We start from the raw sequence: 27,983 nt of genomic DNA, 5'->3' as shown, positions 1-27,983 counted from the left end.
TACGACTCACGGAGTTACAGACTCACAGGTACACAGAGTGACTTACGACTCACGGAGTTACAGAGTTGGAGAGTTGTCAGACTTCAAGAGTTCTGTGGGAGTTCTGTAAACTACACGAGAGCTAAAGTTCTGATGGAGTGCTGTTGGAGTTCCTGACATGACAACGAAGCTCTTCCGAGTTCCATGGGATTATAACATTTTCCACTGAGGTGAATGTGTGTCGAACAGAGCCTCGCCACTACTTCTGACGGGCTACAGCCATTCTAAGGAGACGCTGGGCCGGTAGCGTTAACGGAACACCATATCTGCTGATTATCATCAGAGAGGTAATGGGTCAAGTTTCCTACCAAGCGTACCGAGGCGAGCTGGGCTTCTGATGGAGAGTGTCGGTTCTGGTAACATTCAATTTCCCTCAAACCCCATCCTTTACTCCCTCTAAACTTCTTTCCATCTTTAAACTTTCCTATGAAGTAGAAATTCTCCCAGATATTTAGAAATGTCTGTGTAAAGTGCTTATTCACATCCGTGTGGGTAAAAGATCATAGTTGTACAGTTTTATAAATGTCTGTGGTGCAGCAACGGTAAAATCATGGCCGTATGATTTTTCCTGATTGATTGCTTATGTTGTTATTTTCATAATTTGCCAAATTAATGTAAATGTTTGATGTTAAATTTGATTCTGTAAATAAATGACCGCATTCATTTTGATGGGTCAAATTTAAATGACGTCTCACGTTTGCATTTCCTTAAATTCAATGCACGTTTTATTCAGTCCAGAAAAATGAGGAATCCGCGTTAAATGATGAATATATCCCAGCATCTGTTCATCTACAGTGTATTGCATCAGCGTGGCCTCTCCAAGTCAAAGATTTCAAATCAGACTCGGGTTTCTCTAAGCTCGTTTGAAGAAGCACAAGAAACCAACATCACTGAGAAGCATAGACACAGTGGTCACCCCCAAAAAATTATATCAGTGCTACAGCTACAAAACACACAGCTTACTTCACTTGGAAACAGAGGGATGTTCATCCGTGCCTTTGGATCTGAACTGGCAGAGAAATCGTGCCAGACGTGGTCTTTGAGGAAAAATTCAGCCAAAAAAATAAACCTCCAATGTGGAAACGAACCGAATGACTCAAATATGCACAAAAGCATAAAAACTGGGACATAGAAACATGAAAGCAGGTGTTCGGGACTGATGAGATAAATTTAGAACATTTTGGCTGAAGCTGAAAACAGTTTTTCCACTATAAGGCTGTAAAGTGATGCAATAACGAGTGTCTGCAGGCTGCATGGAGGAGGTTTGGGGTGGTGTTTCTGCAGTTCATGCTGAAGATGTCATTGGGATTTTTGGTGTTTTTTTATTGTTGAGAATTTCAAATAGATACTCATTCATCATACAGCTCCCACATGATGAGCCCTAAATTTATTGTGTAAAAAAAAAAAAACATGCCGACAATTTAGTGTAATAAAGAGGTTCTGGAAGTGAATGGATGGTCTACAAAGAGCACAGCATCATTATGTCTGGAGTTATGCAATATGATTTTAGGCACATACGTTTTACAGTTGGTAAGAAAGAATATTTAGAACACCAACCTGTCAAGTTCCTTAAAGTTTGTGCCAGTAAACCTAAAACAAGTGTTGGTTTGAAGGCAAAGGTTGGTTTCAGGAAATAATGATTTGATTTGGACTTCTATTTGGTCACTTAGATTTTTTTTTCTTGATCAAAACAATCTAGTACTTATAGTTGAGACATTATTTTTATTGCATTATTTTCTTAATTGTAGCCAAATACCATAGTTCCAAACAAGATTAAAAGCAAAAACAACTGGGCTTTGTTTGTAACTGAAGACATTTTGCTTCTCATCCGAGGAGCTTTCTCAGTTCAAAGAAACGAGGAGTGTGGGATTCAGGTTATAAAGCTGAGGTGTCCTGTAATACAAATACTGTAGTATTTATGTCCACATAGTAATTCCATAGAAAGCTTAATTTATTCTCCTAATATGAACATATGTTTTTGTTTTAAGATTTTTTTTTTATGTGAGAGGTGGCACAGAAGTTAGAGAAGGTGGGCCTATGATCAGAAGGTTGCCGGTTCGACTCCCCAGACTGACAACATCAAAAAGTGGGTGGAAAAATTGAAACACCCACACCTGCCTCCACCCTCACTTGCCCCACTCTGGGCTCCTGAGCAAGTCCCTCAACCACCACCATCTGCTCCCAAACAGGTCTCTCTTCAAAATGAGTCCTCATAACTCATTGAGACTACCTGTATAAAGAAAGGTTAAATTAAAAAAATCAAGATAAAATCATGTTTTTTATTGCCATCTTTGCTTTAATTACAGTATTTAACTCTGCAAAAATATAATTATTAATTACAAATGAAAAGAAAAATGATTGGAATATAAAAATAATAATAATCAACTGAAATGTGCAAATAACACTTTTCCTAGACACCATGAATAAAAAGTTTACTTACATTTCTTTTACTCAGCAACAAAAAACAACTAAAGCAACATTTCAGCTCCTTAGACAGTTCTCGGAAGCTTTGTTTTTCCTCTGCCAGACGTTCTTATGCATCTCCAACTAAATATGAAATTGAAGAAACAAACAGCACAGACTAGCAAACAAATGAGAAGTGCAATGTCTTCATATGTCTTTTTTTTTTTTTTTTCATGGTTCCTGAGCTGTCAGTCACACAAAGAGGCTCGTTCTCCTCCTTCACACCAGCACATGGCAGCTGAACGGCTTGCCTTGGCCAAATTGTGTTTCAAACATCGGACTTGACAGATGCAGCAGCATCCTTGTTCTTGTAAGGGAGCAGGGAGGAAAGTGAAAGACTGTCAAAGAGCTGACTTTTAATTTTCTTTTTTCATTTTTATTGTTGTTTGAGAAATTTTAATAAAAGCATGGGTTTGTGAGAACAATCTACACAGATAGAATCAGTCACAAAGGTGAAGTGAGTACCCATCGCTCTACAGTGTCATAATGTTTCATGTAACTATGACATTTCATTTCTACCTCAAAGTTTTTCCAAACCAAAAATCAGCACTTTCTCGCAGTAGTCTTTCACTCCACAGGACAGCCGTGGGCTTCACAAAACAATCATAAATAAATGCATAAATAAAAACTCAAGGGTGGCTCAAAAAAAAAAAAAAAAGAACAAGACAAAAGCAGTCTTCCAAACAACTTTTAAAATCCCCAGACACCAGTCGGACGAGGTTTTGTGATAAATGTGGGAAGCAAGCCACAGTTCATTCTGTTGACAGCCTGGAACCAAACAACCCAGAACACCCCCTGCTGTTTTCTTGCCCATGCTTGCTAGATGTGTTGTGGTGGCAAATAGATGCATACTTTTTGGTGACTGGTTGTACTGTTGTGGCCGATCGGTGCACATCGAGTAATTTTTTTGTTTTGTTTTGAGCCACGACTGAGGTACATTGATTGGCACTGGATTAAAACAAGACTTTTTGCTGAACGTCAAAATAAGTATTTTAACACGTTTATGCTTTGTCAGCCATCTCATTCTTAACATGAATGCGCTGCTTGTAGAATGCAGACGCGCAGTTGTACAATAATACTGCAGCTTAAGCAAATCTGCTAATAATGGGGAATCTGGCGCCCATTACAAATCACTCGGCAAAGCTGGTAACTCGCACATCTTATCTTATCCAGTTTGAAATAGGCAGGTTTTGTAAACAATGAACACTGAAAGTAATGCAGTAGCATTAACACCCCCCCCCCCCCCACACACACACACACACACACACACACAGAAAACTAGAAAGTTGCCAGATAATTCTGAAGCAATGTGGCGATACGTCTGTGAATAATGTTGCTTTTTTATTTTTTTTCCCAGTTTGCTAAATTTGTGTAAAGAACTTGATGGAGTTTTTTTTTTTTTTTTTTTTTTTCCATTTGTTTTAGGAATAAAACAGACCAGAGCAGATTTATGCTTGCTCAGTAGAGCTTATCTTCAGATGGCCTTGAGGAAAAAAGCTGCGCTTTAGAACATTTCCAAATGAAAGAAGACGATTTATTTGTTGTGCACAATGCATGACGCGACTGCACTTGCCAATCACTACAAATAAATAGATACAAACTGTTAAACTGTTTTTTTTTTGTTTGTTTTTTTGCATTGCATATGTTTAGGACACGTTTGTGCACAATCAATGCAAAAAAAAATAAAAATCTACTGCCAGATGTTTGACTAACAATACATCAGTTCAACTGTAATTATCGTTTATCTTTCTGCACAAAGTAATCTGCATACTGTTGGGTTTTCTGTCGAGCTCATTCAAGGACGAGGAATGCAGAATTGCATTGTAATGCAGAGTAAGGCAATTTTGTTGTCTTTAAAGGCCATAATTATTGCAATGAGGAAGAAACACAGTTAACTGGTCTCCTAACAGCTGCAGTTTAGTCCAGAATTGGACTTTTTGTGGATTTCAAGCATAATGATGTATCGTCAGCTGCAGCACTTTTGCTTTAAGTAACTGGTGAAAATGTACTTTGGGAAGTACATCTTTTAAAACATTTTACACCACCATAGTTTATTTTTTTTAAACAAATTCATCAACTGAAATCGTAACTCACGCAGCACATCGCCATGTCATCCCACCCACCTAGACATGAACTAACTCCTTAAAATTGAGCAGTCTCTGTAGAGACCTTGGCTCAGAGTTTATCTGCCTGTGCTAGATCATCACATTAAATAAAATTACTGTACTCCTTGGGTTTCTATAGCAACAGTGTCTTCGGGATACAGAACAATGCAGTGAAGGAGAATTTAAGAAAAGCTGCAATGACAGTAATATCTTTGCAATTTGATTAAATTATAGTAAGTGGCTTTATTAATATACAATCACCAGCTTACTTTGCATATGTGGCTGCATATGGGGACATGGATATGACTTTGCATATAAACTAAACTAAAGCCGCTGATTTAGCTTATGTCAGTAATTTTATATTGTGAGATTTTTTTAAGTGTGTTTGAAGTATTTATACAGAAAACGACAAGAAATGTCACATTTACGAATATTAATTTGATCTACAAATTGTAGAAAAGAAAATTATGGTTCTCAAATGTATTTTAAGAGCAAACCCACATATACTGTCATTGGTTCCTACAGATCGCTTGCATCAGCATTTTTTTTTTTATTGTTTTAAAAGTAAAACATGCTCGGTCTGTTTTTACCTTCTTTTTACTTGTTTGTTTTTACATGAGATATGTCATAGTGTTTAGTCACTACTAGTTAGTATGTTATAGCTTTGTTGCATGCATGACGTTTGCAGTTACACAGCCTTTAATGCACAGGTATGAGGCTTTCCTGTAGAAAATTTAGCTTTGAATATGCCCAACATGTCTAAGTATATATCCTAGTTTTATTTATGTTTGTTATCTATCACCCTCTTGGCCAATTTTACAAATAAATTGCCAATAAAAGCAGACAGGTTTTTCAAATGTGTGTCTTAAACCAGGGGTTCCCATACTTTTCCATGACATGGCCCCCCTACAGCATTAGCTTCTGGCTGAGGTCTCCCGCGCAAACCCACAAACAATATAAAAAGAAACCTCAATTTTTAGAACGTTTTAACTTTTATTCCCTATATTCAAATATTACAGCTGTTGCGCATAAAAATGTTATTAACTAACATGTTTTAAACATTGTATTGCTGCCTGGCCAAAAAAAAAAGTCGCCACCTGGATTTAACTAACCAAATAGGTAGGAGCCTCCTATTTGATAATTACTGCATGGGTGGTTATCTTTCAGCTGGCAACAAGTTATTTAACCCCAACTGGTGCAATGAGTTGCTTCTCATTTCTTAAACAGTCATGTCGAAAGACACATCGCGTGGTCGTGGAAAAGATGTCAGTCTGTTTGAGAAGGGTCAAATCATTGTCATGCATCAAACAGAGAAAACATCTAAGGAGATTGCAGAAACTACTAAAACTGGGTTAAGAACTGTCCAACGCATTATTAAAAACTGGAAGGATAGTGGGGACCCATCGTCTTAGAGGAAAGAAATGTGGCTGGAAAAAAATCCTGAATGATCGTGATCGATGATCACTTAAACGTTTGGTGAAATCAAATCAAAGAAAAACAACAGTAGCACTCAGGGCTATGTTTATTAATGAAAGTAAGAGCATTTCCACACGCACAATGTGAAGGGAACTCAAGGGATTGAGACTGAACAGCTGTGTAGCCTTAAGAAAACCACTAATCAGTGAGGCTAACTGGGAAATAAAAGCTTCAATTTGCTAGGGAGCATAAGGATTGGACTCTGGAGCAATGGGAGAAGGTCATGTGGTCTGAGTCCAGGGGGTTGCAGCAATTTCCACCACAGCAGGGCTGCTGGTCAGTTCCTTCTGTCTTTTCAGAAATGTCTTCATGCCATCCTTGCTATACTAGCTTGAAGAGTAAAGCAGCTTGATACATTGACTGGAAGCCAATCAGAAAGATGAGCATGGTGAAAAAAATATTTCAATACATTATTATAAAATGTATTTTTAAATAATTTTTGAAAAAAACAGATTCGATTTTATTACAGTAATAAAAAAATATATAAAATAATAAGAAAACATGTTTTTTATTTTTGCTTTTTTTTTTTTATCCTCGCTCCAGCTTTTTTGGGCCCCCTAGCGCCCCCTGGGGTGTCCCCCCTTGGAAAAAAAAAAAAAAAAAAAAAAAACTTTCAATCCATGCACGAGCTGCTGTTAATATACTAGATTATTTTAGTGTTTAATGTATATCTTAGATCTTTTAACCTATTGTTTAGTGTTTGTTTAGAATATATCTTAGTGTATATCTTAGATCTTTATATACTTTTACTTTTATGCTTTATATTTTTGCTATTTTGGGGTGTAACTGGGACCTTGCATACACAATTTCGTTCCACCTCATCTACCACATGTGATGCGAATGACAAAGAACTTCAACCTTGAATCTTGAAATAAACTGAACTAAAACTAAACTTTTAAGATAGACGTATATCAACATTTATTGTAGCAATGTCAATAATGGCATACTGATGTGAAGCTTTTCTATCAAGCTTAAAACTGTAAACTTATAAGTAGAAATAATGTTGGCTTTTAGAGTGCATCTTTTTCAGTTTTCTTATCGCTCTTCCTTTCTTTTAGGCACTGAGCGACAGAGGTGAGGTGATGGCGGATTTAGCAGGCAGCACAGACTTCAGCAGACGGTCTGCTGCACACTGAACCAACTAGATGAGACAAAACATCAAAGTGTAGACAGGTAGGACTGGATTACTACAATTACTTTAAGGGGGAACTTCTTTGAGCGAGATGAGATTTTTAAAGCTTGAGTCGTTTCATGGCCTTGAGCAAAGTCTTCAAAGTCCTTTTCACTTTAAAAGCATATCGCTGAATGAAAAGGTTCTTTTCATACACTTTGATATCTTTTGTATATAAAGTGCAAACCCCCCAAAAAAGAGGTGAACAAGTGACTTTTGAAAAGTTTAGTTACTGAGTTTAAATTCTGTGCCAGAATAACCTGTCATGTCATTCCATTCTTAACGGTGAGGCTTAAATTGAAAGAATTTGTTTTTATCGCCTTTATTGTTTCATGCACCACCTCTTTCTATTTTATTTTGCAGAATGGATTTCCTCAATTGGACGGAAGGAGCGTTTGACACGAACAGCAGCAGTTATGCCTCATTTGAGATTGCCAGACTCCCTCCCAGTAAAATCCTACTGACTATAGTCCTTTCTGTAGTGACCATCCTCACTACATTCTTTAACTGCCTGGTGATCACAGCTATCGCCGTCACTCGCAAGCTGCACCACCCAGCCAACTACCTCATCTGCTCATTGGCAGTGACTGACTTACTGGTGGCTGTGCTGGTCATGCCTTTCAGTATCATCTACATCCAGAAGGAGAAATGGGTCATGGGTGAGGTGGTGTGTACTGTCTGGTTAAGTGTGGACATCACTTGTTGCACATGCTCCATCCTACACCTTGCGACAATTGCCATTGACCGTTACAGGGCTATTACCGATGCTGTGGAGTATTCTCGCAAGCGCACTGGAGCCAGGGCTGGTGCGATGGTGGCAGTGGTCTGGCTTTTGTCCATCCTCATCTCCCTTCCTCCGCTGCTGTGGCGGCACTACAGCGATGATGCAGAACATGAAGACCAGTGCATTATCATCCACCATCACATGGCCTTCACTCTTTATTCCACTCTCGGAGCGTTTTACATTCCACTGCTGCTCATTCTTATTCTGTACTATAAAATCTACAAGGCTGCTCAGACACTTTATATGCGGAGGGAGGCTAGCAGGGCTAGCCGTCACTCATGCATGACCAATGGGAGCATGATCCCTTCATCCTACCCTCCTGGAGACAGTGATGCTGATTGTGGGCCTCAAAGTCCAGCTCCTAATAGCCCGCAGGAAAAGTCTTTCTCTGAACCCTCGACTGAGGAAACGCCGCGCGATCGTGTTCGGGTCTCAAGAAAGGCTTTTCAGAGCAAGTCACACAAACAGGAATCAAGTACTGAGTCTCGTCGAAGCCAGTTCTACCAAGGACCTCGGATCTCAGGCTCAAGGGAGCGAAAGGCAGCATCAACATTGGGACTGATAATAGGAGCCTTCGTCATCTGCTGGCTACCATTTTTTGTCAAGGAAGTGATTGTCAACACATGCAGTTCTTGTAATACTTCCATGGAAATGGCTGACTTTCTTACATGGTTGGGCTACCTTAACTCTCTGATCAACCCGCTCATCTACACCATCTTTAATGAAGACTTTAAAAAAGCCTTCAGAAGACTTATTAGGTGCAGTCATTACCTCTGACAGTTTGTTGTGGGTGATCAATACCACAAACTATTTGACGTACATGTGTGACAAAAACGTAACCATGATACAGACTTATGCTAAAGGAATGTTGACCCAATGTGCCACAGAAAGAATTCTTTCAAAGAGGAAAAAAAATATTGATTCCCGTTTCACCATTTTCATCAACTTCAACTGGGATCAGTTCAGAGTTTTGGAATAAAAATCTACGTTAAAATCCAACTTTATATTCATAAAATTCCCCATTATCTTTTTATTCTTAATTGTTGTGTGTGTAAATGAACACTGACATGTTGATTGTGTGAAAAATGGGCCATTACTGAACTTTTTGAGGTCTGGTCTCTAACCACCAGTGACCAGCTTCATTATAAGGTCCAAAAATAGCTGGCCATTCCATCTGTCTTATCTAACGACTTCAATTTTGTCATCTCAACTCCTGACTAAAATACAGAACATGTGTAAATTATAGCATAGCAAGTCAATATTATATGTGGCCATGATGTTATAAAAATGACTTATTTTTCTCTGATTGTCACAAAAAGTCATTAACAGCAGTAGTTCTTGTAAAATATGGTATCAGTGCTGCAACACATCCTAACAAATATGAATGTGTCATTCTGACTTTAATTATTTGACCGTCTAAAGTGATTAAGATTCGATGTGACTTCATAAAACGTCATGTTTGTCATTAACATTTTGTGAAAGGTTAGAATGAACAACTGCAGTCAGAAGGGCTTAGAGATGCAGCTCTTGTTCGTCACCTTGAAAACACCTCCAATAAATGAATTTTACTTTAATAAAGCAGAGTTCTGTTAAAATGAAAAGAGGGTGTATCTGAAACTGTATTGCCCATGAGCATAGAAACACTTGGCAAATATGATTTAATTCTTAATTAGATAATTTTGTTCAAAAATAAAACGTTTAGGTTTAAAAATCTTTTATATTTTACTACACATGCACATAAAAAAACACTTTTTTTTATTCTAAGGGCTTAATTTAACAGGGAAAAGAGAGAAAACTGGTTGAAAAAAAAAAACTGATTAAATAAAAAAATGTGGAATACAGATGGAAGTAATCTCAACAAAACTCACAATTGGATCATTTTCCTCAATAAGTAAATTACCAAGTATATTATTTTTGTCTCATTTCTGGGTTCTCTTGTGTGAACCTGACGTTTTAAGTCATAATTATGCAGAAATATAGAAAATGTTAAAGTCTTCACAAACTGTCAGTACCATTTAATAAAACTAAACAGGCAGGTTAATCTGCACAGAAACCCATTGAAGGTCTTAAAAATAGTTTTAAGCTGCAATGTGCTTAATTTCCCACAGTTGCAACTAGTTTTGGGGTCACTTGACTTATTGGTACAAGCTAAAGGATATTTTTGTCATTGCTTGAATTATTTATGCATGTGCCAGTTACTTCTCACTGAGAAGTCCTAAATTACAGGAGCCTGAATGTGACATTGAGACGTGACAATGTCTTTCTGGCACCTTGATCTGTAACCTCACAAATGAAGGCTCAGAGATAAGGTCACAGTTACTTTAATGATGGGGAGAAAAAAGTATTCTTAGCTTCACCCGAAACTAAATTCCAAGTACATAACTGAGGAAAATAATTAAACTGAGACAAGCCCTCGTTAGAATGATATTAAACTCAAACTGTGCACTGCTTTTACTTGGCCACCAGCTGCCAAGTTATAGATAAATGATTTAAACAGAGACGGGCTTTGTTTTACCGTTGTTCATCAGCAAAGTCATCTCAAGAAGAGAGCACTGCTGGGCTGAGTAATATCTAGTGGCAGTAGAAAAAGAAGTACAAGTTGTGCTATGAAATCAAGGACATCTCGTGAAAATCTCTGCAAACTGCAATGATCACCAGGAACAGTCGATCACCTCTTGTCACAAATGCACATACAGTAACTAAAGATAGATGTGAAGGGGCTGAGGAACTCTTAGAGGACGGATGCCTCAGCTGAGAAATCAGCTCTTTTTCAGTGTAATCCCAGATAATCAGTGTTAATTTCCCAGGGAAATTATTTATTATTGGTATGGTATGTTATTTAAATGCTCATTTAAGAATGAATATGAATATATATATATATATATATATATATATACATTTGTATTGCTTGTCTGATCCATGCAAAAGCGTAAACTGCCTCACATGTGTCAGTGCAACAAAACCAATTTCTGGTTTGGTCAGAGAAAAGCAATTAAGTTTGGGCTGGTATATACTTTCTTGGAATGAAAAACTGAAGAAACGGCTTTAACAATTTTCTGATGTCACATTATATGTTATAAGAAACTGGCTTTTTCTTTGTGCTTTTGTGTGATTTCCACATTTTCCTTAATGCATTAATCTTTTTGTTTATCTACCTTGAAACCTTCCATCTTAACTCCCACCACAGCCAGCATCTGGTCATCTGAACGTGAGATATACCAAGGAAGAAATACTCATTATAATACTCCCACTCAAATACTTGGAATAGTACTTCTATTTTTTACTGCCTTCAAGAGTGTTCATGATATGCTGAAGGAAGTCTTGTGGATGAGTCAAGAGTGAGGGTTTTACTGTATACCGCTGAAATAAGACTAGGTGTGTAATAATCTAAAAAAAATAAAAAATCAGTGTGACCAGTACACTCTGTCCTTTCTGGGTGTCCCTGTCTGAACGATTTGTTCATAAGAGAATATATCAGAATATTTTATTTCTGTATTTAAGAAGAGAGTTGTACAGGAATAACAAAAAATAAAATAAATTTCACTGATAATTTATTCAGTCTCCTGACTGTTTTATGTGATTCAATGTGATGGCGCCCCCTTCTGGTTTATAGGCAGAACTGAGACCTTCACATTTCCATAACCGGATATGGACCTGGGCATTTTTTTTGTTTGTTTAGCTTATTATAGCTTAATTAGTCAGTTAATAAATACAAGCTGATGAAAAATCTGTCTCGTGTGTATATTTTTATTAGGTCGTATTACCTTTTTTTATTTTTTTATTTTGTAGATCCTTAATTAATTAGAATATGTTGCCTATAAACAAAACTAACTAACAAGGAAACACGTTTTTCTCATCATTTAATGTTCTCAATATTAAGTCAAAACCCTGACACGAATCAGACAGGAATAAAGCAACTGTGTCTCTTTCGTATAGTGTTATTTTTCATTCAACCTTTATTTATACTAGGTAATCGCATTGAGCCACGATGGCTCGTTTGAGAGAGATATGTTTTTAACAAAGAATGATGACAGCAATGGAAAACAATGGCAATAGTAGACAATCATAAAAGAAAACATATAAATTGGGAACAATAAATGAAAGAAAATTGTTAAAAAACGAGGAAAAAAAACTAAATAACGTTATCAGATGCTGATGCATTTTTAGTTCCAGGCTGTTCAGTGTAGTTCATTTCATTTCTACCACCTTTGCATAAGTTTGACTAATTTCGACGTTTCACTTACATATTTGAAGAAAAGTTATATTTCTTTAAGATGTTCCTGGGAAAATAAAAACATAAAATAATAAATAAAAGACCCATACAGTAACATCCATACTGGTTGCCAGATTGGGGATTCCTTCATTGGAGATAATGGGGTAAGAATAGGCAAGAATAGGTGAACGCTGTGGAACAAACCTGGCAACTGTGAGTATGCGCTGGATACAGCAGACAGTATGGCGGACAACGAAAGCGATTTAGAAACAGACGGGCTTGATTCAGCCCTGGATGCTCTGTGTCTCAGACACTGCAGCAACGAGTCCTCTCTGAACAGTAAGGAGTACTGCTCTGAGTTTTGTGAGGTACGTAAGAATCATTTTCAAAGGCGAATAAGAGAATCATTGTTTCTTGAGTGCTAACGCTACTAGCTTCTCCAGCTAACATTAGCCTCCAGTCTGGCACTATTCGTGCTGTTATTGCGGCATAAACTTTTGCCATCTGTGTATTAACACCTGCATTTGATATAATGCAATACCAATTCTGGTTTGGTGATGTAATGTAACAACAATGTTCATTATCTGTCATTTTAAATTACACTAACCATTGTAGCTTTGTTTGGTAAGCTAAGCTAATAGACGCGATGATTTGAGTCTAGACAAGGAAGAATTCTATAAATACGTTGTTTTTTTTAAATGTATTACATATTTAAATTAACGAACTGGTTTTGTTAATATGTTGAAAGGTTATAGGTGAAGCTTTTTATTCAAAAATAAATAAATTAAAATAAAAAGAATACGAGATGCATTTACTTTTGTATTGTTAACACAACGACCTTACAGTGCTGAAGATTTTATACTTTGACAGCACTGCTTCATATGTTTCTGGTGATTATTTTACTGTCTTTGCAATAATAAGCAGATATCACGAGCATTATGTAAGTAGAAGCTTTTAATGCCAACTGTAGCTGCACCTTTCCTCTTATATTTTTTTTCTCACAGTATCCTGAACTCTATTGTCTGTTGCTTATATAAAGTGTTACGATCTGTCACAGGCTGTTGTGGAGCTTGCAACACAACAGAAGATGGACTATTACTATTTGAATGTTTTTGATCTGCTCTAATTTAGTTTTGCTCTTGTTTCACAGCTTGTGGAGGAGTACACCGGTCAGTGGCAGGTTCCTCTCCCTCAGCTCAAGGTGCTGCGGACTGCACTCTCTAATTTTACAAAAGCCACGGCTGCCTTTCCCAACGACTGCCAGCACGTTCAATATGTCCTCAGCAGTCTGGCCTTGTGAGTGCTTTCCTTCTTCTGAGTCACTATCTCCAACAGTCATTGTTCACTTGTCACTTGAAATGAAGTGTTCACATGAACTGCAGCACAAGAATATGCTGCTTTTAGGATCCACGTTTGGAGCTACAGTATTGTTCTTTGTTGATCTTATGAGAAATCATAAACCAAGACTGAAGCGGCTGTTTTAATTGCTTTAGGATGCTTTCTTTTGTTTTTACCTAGACTTACTGTATGTTCCTCTACTTGTCTTGCAGGAGCTTCTTCGAGCTGATGCTATTTTTCAGCAAGGAGGAGTTTGTGGAAGAGCCTTTAAAAGACATGCTTGATTCTTTTCAGGTGACTACAGCTAAGCAAATGTCCTATTCCATAGGCTACGTTCACACACTAATGTCTTAATACTCAAATCAGAATTATTATTATTTTTTGTGGTCGGTCATAATTTTTTAAAGTGCGACTGTTATCAAACTCCAGCAAGAACTCTATGGCCCTGCAGCGAGCTCACACGCTTTGTGGAATTTAAATATGAATACTACAGGTGTTGGATTGTATCAATTCTGAAGTGGTTGTGCAGTCAGGACCTTTAAATTATTATCTAACATGATTGTTTTGTCTGGTATTTGCATTTGATCTTGCCCTTTGTTGGTTACTCTGGTGCAACGTCGTATTTTTGGAACGGGCACGACGTATCATTATAGTCCAACACCAGTGTTTGTATCATATTTTGCTGTAGATTTGCAGTCATTCAAGACATGGTAAATTAAAAGAAAAAAAACCCTGAAGCAACTGGACTCTTGTTCTGTAGCTGAAGATGTGCAGAGTTTTAAGATTTAAACTGCACAAGGGTGGTATAAATATTATAGTTGGCTCATTCCGCATATCCATATGTCATTGATGTAAAAGGCAGATGAAATGTGACATGACCGTTCAGATGGAGATCGCTTTGCAAACATGGGATATGTTTCTGATTACCACATGAAAAAGACTGGTATTGGAGTTGAAAACAATTAATTTGACATGTTCAGACTTTCATAAAACGGGGAAAAAATCTCATGCATGAGGAGGACAAATATTATTTGGACCATTTTGCCTGCAGTGTAAATGTAGCCTTAGTTTAAAAAAAAATAAAATAAAATATATATATATATATATATATATATATATATATATATATATAATTACAACATGCAGAAGCAGAGCATCCAGCAAAAGAAACTGCAGCAACAAAACTGATCTCAAAGATTTAGGATGACAATTTCTAATGTTTGTAATTTTATGTTACAAAGTCATTGTGGATCACTCTTAAACTTACTATTCAATGTTACAAAAAATATTGGCTAAACCTTAAAGAAGATTTTAATTTACTGACTTTTTTTTTTTTTTTTTTTCAGGAATGCCACTCTAAACTCCTGAGATACAGGAACATCTACCTTCAGCACATGAAGCAGATTATCAAAGGAGGAGGTCCATGGGAGAATCCAGTGTTGCAAGGAATTCTGAAAGAGGCAGAATTGCCACCAAATGAGAGTAAGTATCTATCTAAAGCTAATTGTTGGTGGAACTCCTGGAGTTTGGCTGTTTATTTTGTTGGTTGATAGTTACAGATTTGTGTTACACACAGATCTGTGGGATGGTGGTGCTGGTTATTTTCATTTCACGTTTATCCACTGCTGAACTATCAGCCTAAATTGTTAAGTTTTGTGCCATTTGTTGAACATTTATAATGAATTTAGATATGTTCTTTAAAAAAAAAATCCCATTTTTATTTATTGTAGCAGTCTTGTTTTTTTTTTTTTTAACAAACATGTAAATTGTGTTTCTCATGATTTCAAGTGTAAGCAAAATATATATATTTAAAGAATAATTTTATCAAGCACATTTACGTTTAAAAATAACATTTACGGTTTATTATAACAAAGTAAGTGTTTTTTAATGATGGCAATATCACTTTTTTATTACTTGCAGTCACAATGGAAATACCCTCTTAATGTTTAATTTTCTCTTTCACAGTTGAGAGCTACTTGAGTTCAGAATTGCCAATATTTTTGGAGCTGCGGGTTCGGTATATGCAAGCCTGTGAACGATTACAGGAGGCCATGGCTCTGGCTAAATGCTGTCTGGAAAATCCTGAAACTGGAAAGCATCTGTACTTCCATCAGGCCTACCTGACCTGCCTTTACAAGGCCTCACTATATGAAAACCTCCAGAAAGAAGTAAGATAAGAAGAGCATGACAAGTAAAGAAAGGATTGGTGAAATTATTTGCTTGTTATTAATGAAATATTGTTCCTCAGATGGCAGAACTCGATGGCCGTGATGCAGTGGAGATCATCTGCAACACAGAAAGTGTGGAGAAAGATGAACTTTTGTTGTCATTGTGCAAAACGTTTCTCACTCGGCAGTTAAATAATGGGGACATGTATTACATCTGGTAAGTAACATTTTTAGAGGTATAGTGCATTACAACATTTCTTATTTAGAGCAATTGTACGCTTGATGTTGATTTTTAATGTGAATCTGTAATAATTTTATGTTATAGTTAAATGTGTTTTTAAGGGGGGGGATTTTAGGATTTTGGATACAATTCAATTTCAATTCAGTTTATTTATATAGCGCCAAGTCACAACAGAAGTCATCTCAGGGCACTGAACAGAAACGTTCATATATAAAAAATAAGTTAACACTATTTATCTGAGGAGCAGACTATTTTGAATTTAGCTCCATCACAGAACTCTCATCTTGAGCAAGCAGGAAGGCGACAGTGGAAAGGAAGAAACCTTTAGCATAACCAGGCTCAGGACAAGTGGTCATCTGCTTCGACCGACTGAGTTTGAGAGGAACAGATACACAATGGCAGGTCAAGAATCACATGTTAAGATTGAAATAGTATCAAATAAAAACTATTTAATTTAAGGAAATTAGATCAATTTGTCCTCTAGTAGTCTAAGCTTAAGACAGCATGACAAGCCAACCCTAACTATAGGATTGATCAAAAAGGAAAGTCTTAAGCCCAGTTTTAAAACTGGACAATGTGTCAGCCTCACGGACAGAAACTGGAAGTTGGTTCCACAAGAGAGGAGCCTGATAACTGAAAGATCTTCCTCCCATTCTGCTTTTGGAAACTATAGGAACAGCGAGTAAGCCTGCAGTCTAAGAGCGAATTGCTCTGTTGGGAAAATATGGAACAATAAGATGGAGCTAGGTTGTTGAGAACTTTGTAGGTTAGAAGTAAGATTTTGATTTCAATTCTGGATATGGTCTCTTACTAACTCCAGTTAGATTCTGGCAGCAGCATTTTGGATTAACTGAAGATGTTTAAAATAAGTATTTGGACACAGTAAACTTACGTTTGAACAGATATTTTGAGATTTTGTAAATTAGAATTGGGACATATTAAGTCACCAGCATTCTGTCGGATTACCGGTAGTTCCTATTTCAAACATTGACCCTACAAGAACTCACAAGTTTTCCTGTGGGTACCAAATAGTCCTAGAAGTTGTCTCATGTTGTTTCCAACCATTACCAAAACGTTTTATGTTGTACCAGCGTTATTTTGCAGAATGCAAAGGTCTCAGTGTTTCCAAGACATTGCCCAGACCACCACACTGCCCATTTACTTTAACTTCTTATAGAACATCCTGCAGCCATCATTTTTTTCCCTGCAAAATGTTTTACATGCCTCCACCTGTTCTTAAGATGTCCAAAAAATAATTTAGTCCAGGCAATACTAAATTTATTTATCAATTTATTTGTTGCAGGGACCTGGTTTTCATCTGGAGTAGGTTGTATCTTCGGGCCCATCCGTCCCGACAAGGTTTCCTATCCGAGTGCTTGCAGCTGGCTTCATGTGTTACCAATGTCAGAGCCATATTCCCTTTCATCAAACTGGTTACCACAGAGGTGAGAACCCCTGCACAAAAACTGTACTCTGCACAGTTTTTATAACTACGTCACAGACCATTTACTAGCAAGTAGGTTTTCTTTTCCTTTAGACATTGAATGAAAAGTTTTTTCAAAGATGTACAGTACTTGACACTTAACTTTGTTTTTATGCTTCACACTAAAATATACTTAAAAATATTACCTTACCATTTTTATTCTTTTATGCACACTTTCACTTTTGAAAATTCATTGTTTTCTCTTTTGGAATAGCTGGGCTCTGAAGGGGTCCAGGTCTGCGTGGAGCTCTGTGCCAGGGCCTTACAGCTGTGTGATGAGCAGGCTGACTCTGTAACCCAGTCACTGGTCTGCAAAACAATCGCCTTCCTGCTGCCTCGTGACCTGGAGATTTGTCGAGCGTGTGCCCTGCTTGTTTTTTGCCAGGAACGAAGCCTTGAGGTGTACCGAACTGTCTGCCTGCTTTATATGCATCCCGATCAGGAGCCACATCCTCATAATAACCCTGTCCCGACCAGTGTTCGCTTTCATATTCTGCAGGTAACAATAATATAGATGGGATCGCCTTATGACTTGTAACATGCCATTTCATTATTGTTTTTTTTTTCTTTTTTCCAGATGCTCAAGGAGCGCCTGTGTTTCGACCCTGAATTTTGGAACCTTTTCACTCTCAGGACTCATTGTTTGGAGTTGATGAGTGACAACATTGTGAAGGACACTGTACTCAGTGAGATAAAAGAAGAAGAGGAAAAGGCATACAATGAAGAGCCCATACTAAATAGCTGTACTGAGGAGTCGTGCACTGTAAGTTCCACTTCATGCCACTGCACTCGAAGAACAGCATTCGTTCAACAGGACAACGCTCAAAAGCAAACTGTAGATGGAGTTGGAAGAAAGTGTGTTGTACCTAACAATTCTCTAAAGAGCAGAAAATGGAGGAATAGGCTCAGAGAGAAAATACAATCCTTGTCTGATGATGAGTTCGACCTCGATAATGATCCAGAGTTCAAATGTAAAGCTAAAGCTGCCTCTGTGGGGAGTAAACCTATGTACTCACTGAGACAAAATCACACTAACACAGAGAATTCTGCCTCTATTAAGTTCCCGCTAAGCCACAAAAGAGAATACTTGTCTAGATGTGTTAAGAGCCAAATTCTCAAAAAGAACGGTCGGAAAACGAGATGGTTGCAAGGCCTCCCAAGGCTGGAACAAATGCAGATCGTTAAATTGAAAAGAATAATCGTTGGAGACGAAACGCGGGGAAGGAAACCTTTTGCAAAACTAGAGCTCTCCTTCCCTGATAATGAAATATACCTTTCAGAGGAATCGTCTGGAGTGGAGTCAAAAACGGACACTGAAGACACTGAGCCGAATGTGCTTTATAAGGATGTTAAACTTGAAAACAAAAGTGGAGAGAAAGAGAATGAACTTGAGCATCTGAGTGACCCTGAAAAGGAAAACGGAGAAGACACAAGCTTGGTTTGTGGCAGCGGTCAGAGTGAGCTCACACAAGAGAAATCACAGACAAAGTTGGAAGCTAAATCTTGTGAAGATCCCCCGAGTCAGGGCACATCAGCTGTTCCCGCTGCTGAATCCAACTTGGAGCTTGATGGTCAACTTTTAGAGATCATTGATAATCCAGTAGAGGTGTTTCACAGTTACTCCCTTCGATCCAAAAACACTGACGAGAAACCACAGCCCCCAGAATCAAATGCATCGGATGAGATTAACGGCGCTACAGAACAGAAGCCCAAGCCAGAAGAGGAAACTAGAGTACCAAAAACTCAGGTAAGTTGGCAAAATCTTTGAGTTAACATAATTACACAGTTTATAACCTAATCAAACATCTGATATTTGGTCATTTGCTTTTAGTTGTGGTATGTCTGATTTTGAACTGATCAGATTTGTTGCGATTTGAAAATTGCAGCCTGATAAGCTTTTAAAACATTAAGACGCAGAGCTTGCAGCACATTTTGATAATGTTTGAGAACATAAAGTCGGGTCAAGAAAGCTGCTGTTCTACCTGAAGCCTCGGGTTCGGAACAGTGACCGGTTTAAACATCACTGGTCATAACTTAAAGGAATGTGGAAAGAAGCTTTGCTTATCTCAAATAGTTTATTTTTATGTAGAAATATTTTCAAAGCAAGATGAGGAGCATTAGCAGAGAGATCATGATGAAAATTGAATGTTTACGGTAAATATAAGCTCTGTTGAGAACAACAGGGTTTGAAACCTGGTGAAGTGCTGGAAATAGATTAACTAGTCGGTAGTTTACTATGAACAGTATTACAGTAGTTCCTCGTTTATTGTGGGGGTTACATTCCAGACCCCCCTCCCCCCCCCCCCCCCCAATAAGTGAAAATCCATGCAGTAGGGATGTTATATTTATTTTAGTATATTTATGTATATAATTTTAAAATTTTAGAAATCCTTCCCACACTCTTGCAATGTTCTAAACGCTTAAACCTACATAATTTTAACAACACATGTTACTATAGTTTACTCATCAGCTCTGCAGAACAACAGCAGCTTGGTCCTGGTCCAACTCGGTTCCGTTTTGGTAGACCTACCCTGCTGGTTCTGGTCGGCTGTCTGGCTCGGGGTAGTCCCGGTGGGCTCCGGAGAGAACGCCGGACCTACGGTCGGCGCCACCCCACTTTGAAGTCCTCGTGGGCTGACAAGCAGCTCTCAGATTGATCAGTGAGTCTGGAGATCCGGTTCTGGTTGCCTCTGTGAAGCCCTTGAGCACCGAAACGCATTTTGGAGGTATCCAGACCTTCAGATGTCCAGCACAGAACCAGACGGTGGTCCGATTGAGTCCAAATCTGGATGGGGGAAGTCCCGGTGAGTTTCGGAGAGAACACCAGACCGACGTGTGGAGCCTCCCCTCTCAGAAATTCTTGTTGGCCGGCAAGCAGCATTCAGATTGACCAATGAGTCTGGAGAGCCGGTTCTGGTCTGGTTCCCGGTGGGTTCTGTGTGGCTCTCTGCATCCGCTGGGCGCCAAAATCACTTTATGAATAAACACAAAACTTTTTTGGGGGATCAGATCAAAACTTTCCCTCTATGTATTTCAACAGAAGGCAAAAGGACTTCTGAGTGGTGCACTGTTGGCTTCTGGGAAATGTAGTTATGAGTGGGGATAGTGTAGGCTTATTGAGTGAAAACAACAAAATGACGGCGCCTGTCCGAGGTATTTTATTTTTTCGTAAACTTTATACTGTACAGTATCCAGTACTGTCCCAATCACACGAGTAATATTAAAGTTGACAATCGTGTCGTGTACAGTTTTTTTTTTTCCTTGCTTACAATTGTACTTTGAAAAACCGCAAAAAAGCAAGTCCGTGAAAGTCGAACCGCGAAGTAGCGAGGGACTACCGTATTTTTCTGAGAAATTAAGAAAAATGTTTATATAGGTTTTCTGCAGTTCAACAGAAAACTGGTCAAGTTGAATTTGTCAGATAAGAGTTAGAATAAATGGCCAAAACGTCTGAGTGTGGGGTAATTAATATTAATCCATTCTATGAATTTGTATTTTTCCACTTGTAAGTTGTGCTCAGTTCTTTTCTTCTACAGTTCTGTTACACCTCAAGTATGTTCTTTGCCTTTTGTTTTATCAGGGAAAAACCTGCGTACCATGGAGAGAGAGAGTACTTCGCACTCAACAGTACGGACATTTAACGCACTCCTGCAAGTTATGCAATAAAACCTATAAGGGTTTGAATGTCATGAGGCACGCACTCGCTCATCTAAAGAAGACAAGATTAAGATGCATACTCTGTGGAAAACACTTCAAACAGTTTCATTTGGCCAAAAAGCACATTTTGGACCACATTGATGAAATGCGCAAACAGAAGCACTGCGAGAAGTCCGCAGAGGAAACTCCACCTGCAAATGGAATTGTGGAAAAAGAGTGCGGTCCTCAGGTTGAAAATCATAACTCTGATTCAAAACAAAAAACCTCTGAAAAGAAACCCAAAGGCAATAAAAAAAGGAGTCTTAGCAGAAATGAACGCATCATCAGGAACGTCCGAACCCTCATAAAGAGGTGTGGTTTGCTTGGCAAAAAAGGCAAAAACGTGGACACAACTACAAAGGAAGACCAAATAGATGTAAAGGATGAGCAGATCGTCATTACAAAAGATCTGGTGATAATAAAAGATGTATCGTTGATGGAGACAGAAGAAGATGGGTTGACGGTGCCTGCAGGAGAAAATGGTGTTGGTGTGGACAAAACGTATCAGTTGTGTCCATCGGTGTCTTGTGACAAAGTATTTTTAAAGCTCGGCAGCACGCTGATGAAGCATGCCGTCAAAAACCATATCGATGAAGACGATGTGCTAGAGAAGGTTTTCGTTTGGGCCAAACACAAGTGCAGCTTTTGTGTCAGGTAAGAACAGCATGAACTGCTCATTATTTCAAATGTTTTCTAGAGATTAAACCAGGGCTTGAATTAACCGATCGATGCCGGAATGCAAATAGCGGACGGGGAGTGGGGGGAGGTACGGGGGTCCTGTGGGTCCTCCCCCAGAAAATTTTGAATAAAGTAGATGCCATTTCCTACATGTTGGTGTATTTTAACAGGCTGTTAAACAGCTCTCTCCTTGTGTGTGAATAATGCCGCTCCGCTTGTGTCAAGCATCAGAATCAGAATAAACTTTGTCATTGCACCGAGATACAACGAGAACATGTACGTACAGTCGTCCGAAAGATGGGCGGAGTGCACAAAGCTGCTACTATAAAAAGCGCGGCCTTCTTATTCTTATTCAGAATAATATTTTTCTTAGATGAGAAAAGGGAAGAAAACACGAGGAGAGACGGTATAAAAAAAGATCTCACGCCGTGTCCTAGTGTAGTATGAACAGATGCTGAGATATATTCATACATTAAACGGGTTCTTCATTTTTCTGGACTGTGTAAACATCATGCATTGAATTTAACAGAAATGTAACGAGAGACGTTATTTATCTTTGACCCATCAAAATGAATGCGGTCATTTATTTACAGAATCAAAGTTTAACATCAAACATTTACATTAATTTGGCAAAATATGAAAATAACAACAGCATAGTTTTACAGGAAGTGAGAACAATACGGCGATTGTTTTCACTTTTCAGCTAAAACGGCAGACATCAATTAATCAGTTTTACAAACAGGAAAACCATACGGCCATGATTTTCCGTTGCTTCACCACAGACATTAATGAAAACATCTGGATTAATTTTCTAGCAGAAAGGAGAGTTTAAAGATGGAAAATGGAGATTTATCTTACAGAGAGATGTGTGAGGGAATTTATCTGTAGTACCAGAACAACACGCTCTTTGGAAAATCAGCTTGGCCAACGGTACGCTTGGTCGAAATAGAACTTTTACCTTGCAGATGATAGAATCAGCGTCGGTGTAGAGTTCTCCTTTTGACTCTTTCAGCGTCTCCGGGAGGACAGCTAAGAACCTTAGGAGTCGTGTGAAGTTATCCAAACAGAAGTTATAATTCCCACAATCGTCTCTTGGTTCAGCTTGATTCTAATAGAAGCCTCCTGAATGCCTGCGTTTGCATCCAAGAACTCCCAAACTCTTTAACTCTCTTCAGAGAGTTAAACTCTTTAACTCTTCTCCAGGAAACTCTTTCAAGCTCTGAAAAACTTCCAAATGTTGAACTGGGAAGTCGCCACATTTAAACGGGCTATACTTCCGGTTCATTTGAGAGCTTTCTGATTCGTGGATGGACCAGAACAGAGGTGTGGTTTGTGATGTAAGGTGTTATGGAAAGTCAAGGATAGAGATTAAGATTGTTTAAAACAGACAGAAAGATTATTGGAGAAAACCAGACTTCGTGGAGTCTCTACTCAGTATCTTGCTGTAAAAGTTAAACATGACATTTCTTTTCAGTAAACTTCTTAGTTGACCGAAACCTGAACTTTAACACACTTACAAATTTGCTCATTGAAGACAGAAAAATCAAGAAATGCATATTACCCTGATTTCTTCTTTGAATGAGGAATAAAAATCATTACTGCTGTTTAAGTAGATAAAAATGAGTAGTTCTCTTCAACCTGTAAATATTGTTTGAACTAACACAATTTGATTATCAAAACATTTGTAAAATAGTAATGATCATAGAGAATTGTCATTTCTACTTGATTAATTCAAGAAAGAAAGTCTCAGGATGGGTCAAACTGTATTTCTGGATGCAGATCAATGAAATGACAGTTTCTGTCCCACAAGCTTCTTAAGGTCAAGGGTTTTGACCTTAGGCTTAGTTTTGACATCAGGTTAGGTTCACTACACTAGACAGGGCACGATTTGAGGCATCAAAAAAACCTCCCACGGCAAAGCAACATAAACACGTTCTACATGAACATATAGCCGGTGAAGACATTGAATTTTTAAGGGAAAGTCGTAGCATAGTCCAGAGCCCCCCCTCTCAGCCATTGTCCAGATAAGAGGTGACGTTCATCATCAGCTCGGTTGAGGTTCTGTCACATGTCCACGGCCTTGGTGAAGGGAGGGGTGAGGAGACAGACAAAGCATCTTTGTTGTTTTCATGACATGCCAGGAGGAGTTGAGATGAGTCCGCCATCATGGCCACAGTTTGGGTCAGGCGGAACTCGTGAATTGCTGTTTTCTGCCTTAAAAGTCTCGCTGGTATATTCCTCTGATGGAAACTTCAAAACTGCCGAATTAATCCTTTACGCCAAAAGTCGAGCTCACAGCTTCTCCAAGATTATTTCCCTTTTTCATGTGTGCTGAGAGTACACAGTCCTGATCACAGCTGCTCCAGTTCTCTGGCACATTCCACAAATTCAATCTGAATATTTAAGAGACTGAGCTGAATACAGCTCCTCAGACTGAGGAAGTCTCTCGGATGAGAGACGAAACGTTTCTACTTTTTTTTTTTTTTTTTTTTTGATTTGCTTTGTTTTGTTTTTTTGAATGTCCAGAGGACCAGATTTAACTTTTTTAGATCAATCTGAATGGTTCCGAACTGGACCGTCTTCCGCTGAATTCAGTTCTGCACGTTGTTGCTCCTGCTCCAATCTCGATTGCCACTGCCTTCGGGTGCTTCAATTTTTGGTTGTCCAAGTAAGGACAATCCATCCATTAATGTCTTCTCGACATTTTGATTGCTGTTATTTTTTGCAAATTAGCGCTGTTGTTTTGATAAGTGATGTAATGTGAATAATACACATCAAACATTTCTCGTATTTTTAATAATCAAAATTTTATTAATGACCCATTTAAACTATAAAACTGATTTTCAATTTTGTCATGCTGTTTAATTATATTGAGTTTTTTTAATAAAAATGCACGATAACTTTGGACTTTTAGGGGCAGAGATGTGAGTTACCGGATCTGAGCAAACCGTTGCCGGAACACACCCTGCCAAAATAAGAGCATTACCTGATTCCGTTCTGGCAGGATCCGGCTCAGATGAAGCGCTGGTTTAAAACTTGTAGAGCTGTAAATTGGTATCTGTAAAATAGTATACTTCTTAAAAGGCACAGTTTATCCTAACATGTTTGCTCTCCTCTCACAGGGAGATACACATTCTTCAGCAGTACAAGGACCACATGAAGCTCCACAACTTTGCTCTTCCTCTCTTCTGCTACCAGCTAGAGTGTGAACAGCGCTTTTTAGTGCAGCAGGATTTTAGGAACCACATCGCTACCCACCAGCCCTTAAGGCTTTGCTGTCAATATCCAAACTGTGAGAAGCTTTTCGCAAACGTACAATGTCTTTATGACCACGAATGGAGGCACTACATTCCAGTGCCGCAGAAAGATGAGCTGGAGTCGGGAGCCAGTAATCAGAAAAAGGAAAGTGAAGAAGCTCCTTGGAAGCAGAGAGTAAAGGTGGAGGAGATTTGGCTTCAGAATAAAAAAAATCCAGTTTTTCACACAGAGTTGATTAAAACTGGATATGAAAGTTGTGAAACAAACATCTCTGAAGTTCAGATTAAAATGGAAGCTGAGGGTAGTGCAATAAGTATCCCAGACAAAAGTCAGTATTTGTTTATGCACGATGATGGTTCAGCAGAAAAGGTCAGTGATGAGCACGTGGATATTAAGCCAACCATAAATGGAAATGAGGCAACGAGAACAGTGGAGGAGGACCTCCTGTTCATGGCGCACGCTGCTGTTCAAACCTCTTCCAAGACGAAAGGTGGGAAAAAACCTCGGAACTGGGACGTCCTAAATGTCAAAAATCCTGAAGAAATTACCACCTTGGCTCAGGGAGTCCAGATCATAGCAGAGCCGCACATCACCGAACACAAAAGTTTCAAGCCTGAAGATCCCGCCTACGCACAGTTTGTGAAAAAGCACTTCGTCCGCCCTCCACCTTCCCTGTACCTTGATGAATCTGTGCTCTCGATGCGCAAGAGGAGGTTCACTGATGAGCCCTTGGCCCCAAAACACACTTACAACCGGTATAAGAAAAAGAATGAAGAGGTGAAAAAAGGGCAGCAGAAGATTGTTGTCCCAGAACCAATCGTCAGACGGCGTTGTGACAAATGTCTCGTCTTCTTCAGCTCCTTGGAAGAATTCCAGAAACACCAAGCGCTCAACACGTGCTCGTCCCTCTTTGGTTTTGATTCTGACGATGACACTTAGATGGAGGTATTATAAAGCACCCTTTTCCATGAAAAGCCACTTTATTATTTTGTTTGTGAACAGGAGCTTCTACCAGAATCCACGGCACTTATTCTGTCAATTACAAAAAGCAATGCTAAAATATAATTTGATAGAATTTGAAAAGAAAATGTCAGACCTTTTGGTATTGATCTTATTTAGTTTATATTTTATGATTTGATCATTTTAAGTAAAAACAAAAAACTGTTTCTCCACAATTGTTCCTCGTCAACTGAGTTTAAATGAGATTAGATAGACCTTTTATTGATTCCTTGGAAAGAGTCCTTCAGGGAAATTAAAATTCCAGCAGCACTGTACAGGTGATAGAAAAAAAAAGGGACAGCAGCAGCGCACAGCCGAAAAGTGACTAAGTATAAATAATGTAAAGTAAAATAATGTACACGTATACAGATTTAACAGTAAATAATACTAAAACAGTTACTGGCAGTTTTAAGGTGGAGGTGACTGTTGCTCCTTCCCATCCTCTATCTTCCTGTTAACCCCCCCCCAGTGAGAAGATGTACAGTCGGATGGCACGAGGGACAAAGGAGTTTTATCAGTCTTAAGGGTGCATTTAGGGAGGAGCAGTCTCCTCTGGTTGCTGATGACTGTGTGCAGAGGGTCGCTGACATCGTCCATAATGAATTAACATAATGTCAGTACTTGAAATTAAACCCATCACTGGCAGACGTGTGTTGGCCTCTACTTAAAGAAAGTATAGTCTTCCAAAAAAAAAAAAAAACTTTTCTGAGCATTGGCTTTTCAGAAATTATATTTGCCCAAACTTCTGGCAGTGAGAATATATGTTTAATGGCTGTAACATGATTCCATGGTATAATAGTAATAATGATAATAAAAAAATCATGAGTTGCAAAAGTTTTTTTTTTTTTTTTTTTAATTTGTGAAAAATTCATTTTGTGTTGATCCTTCAGAATTTTTGCAATTCTCTGGCATGCTTCAACTTCCAGGCAGTTCTTAACTGATGGTGACTTGGTTTTGATGTTTACTGGCTTCTGTTTATCCACCCTGTTTTTAAGAACCTGACTGAGAGTTAGGATCTCGATCAGGATATTTATTTTACATTTCATTGCCACCGTCTTTGAGACTCCCTCTTGTCTCGTAATAATACAGCCCAACAGGGAATAAAGTGTGATCTTGCAGGAAAAGGCAGATATCGGCACCAAATTATGTCTGGATTGTTGGAGAAGTTTGATAACACTTACCTGGTCGTGTTCTTGGGCAGAATTAGAAGCCCGCACTTTTGGATGAAAACCAACCCTACATGTTGCAGCAAAATGCTTCAGTGCATGGCACAGGGCTCATGGTAGTTCTCCTTTTCTTGTTCAAATAATTTTCCACCTTCAAAATGGAGGAATCATGAGGAAAATGTTCTTGAAAGTTTGCTTGGACAGAACTGACGTGTCAGAGAGCCTCCAGAATGTGTGTAGCACACACCTCAGTTTGAGACGGTCCTTGCACTTCCTGGATATTCTTACTGGAGCTGCTTTCTGGGTAAATGAACCTCACATCTAGAAGTTTTTGATGATCTGGAGAATAGTTCATTGTGCTTCAGTATTAACATTTAAAGTGATGAGGGCTGCACGCTTCATTGAAGGGAACCATTGCTAAGAAGGCTGATTTGGAACATCTGCCCCTCTATAGTAGCTTGTCTGATAGTAACAATGCTGTACTCTTACATTTTCACATATGACTTGACTGAAATGAAGTTGGCCGACAATTTCATACCAGAGCAAACATACAGTTAAAACTTTTTTTTTTTTTTACTTGTTAACTTGTTGCAATTAAGTAACTCATCTGATCACTCAGCACGGAAATGTAAAAATAGTGAATTATCACTACAAAATCTAAAGCTGGAGTTTGAAAAGCATGTTTGTGTCTGCCAAACTTAAGAG

The 27,983-nt window shown here is 38.4% G+C and overlaps 2 protein-coding genes across 2 annotated transcripts; both read left to right on the top strand.

Moving 5' to 3' along the window:
- Positions 1–7,209: 7,209 nt before the first annotated feature.
- On the top strand, positions 7,210–8,815 carry htr1fa (5-hydroxytryptamine (serotonin) receptor 1Fa). Its single transcript, XM_037686900.1, has 2 exons — positions 7,210–7,256; positions 7,618–8,815. Exon 2 carries the CDS (start codon positions 7,619–7,621, stop codon positions 8,813–8,815), a length of 1,197 nt encoding a protein of 398 aa, XP_037542828.1. The 5' UTR covers positions 7,210–7,256; position 7,618.
- A 3,678-nt stretch (positions 8,816–12,493) lies between these two features.
- LOC119418839 lies at positions 12,494–26,688 on the top strand. Its single transcript, XM_037686132.1, has 11 exons — positions 12,494–12,619; positions 13,402–13,547; positions 13,802–13,883; positions 14,936–15,071; positions 15,555–15,757; positions 15,838–15,974; positions 17,302–17,443; positions 17,696–17,980; positions 18,059–19,228; positions 21,062–21,831; positions 24,978–26,688. Exons 1-11 carry the CDS (start codon positions 12,494–12,496, stop codon positions 26,050–26,052), a joined length of 4,272 nt encoding a protein of 1,423 aa, XP_037542060.1. The 3' UTR covers positions 26,053–26,688.
- Positions 26,689–27,983: the final 1,295 nt, after the last annotated feature.

Source organism: Nematolebias whitei, chromosome 13 (genome assembly GCF_014905685.2).
Source record: "Nematolebias whitei isolate Nwh7 chromosome 13, NemWhi1, whole genome shotgun sequence".
In the NCBI taxonomy this organism is placed as follows: Eukaryota; Metazoa; Chordata; class Actinopteri; order Cyprinodontiformes; family Rivulidae; genus Nematolebias; species Nematolebias whitei.
This window is presented reverse-complemented; position numbering and strand designations above follow the sequence as displayed.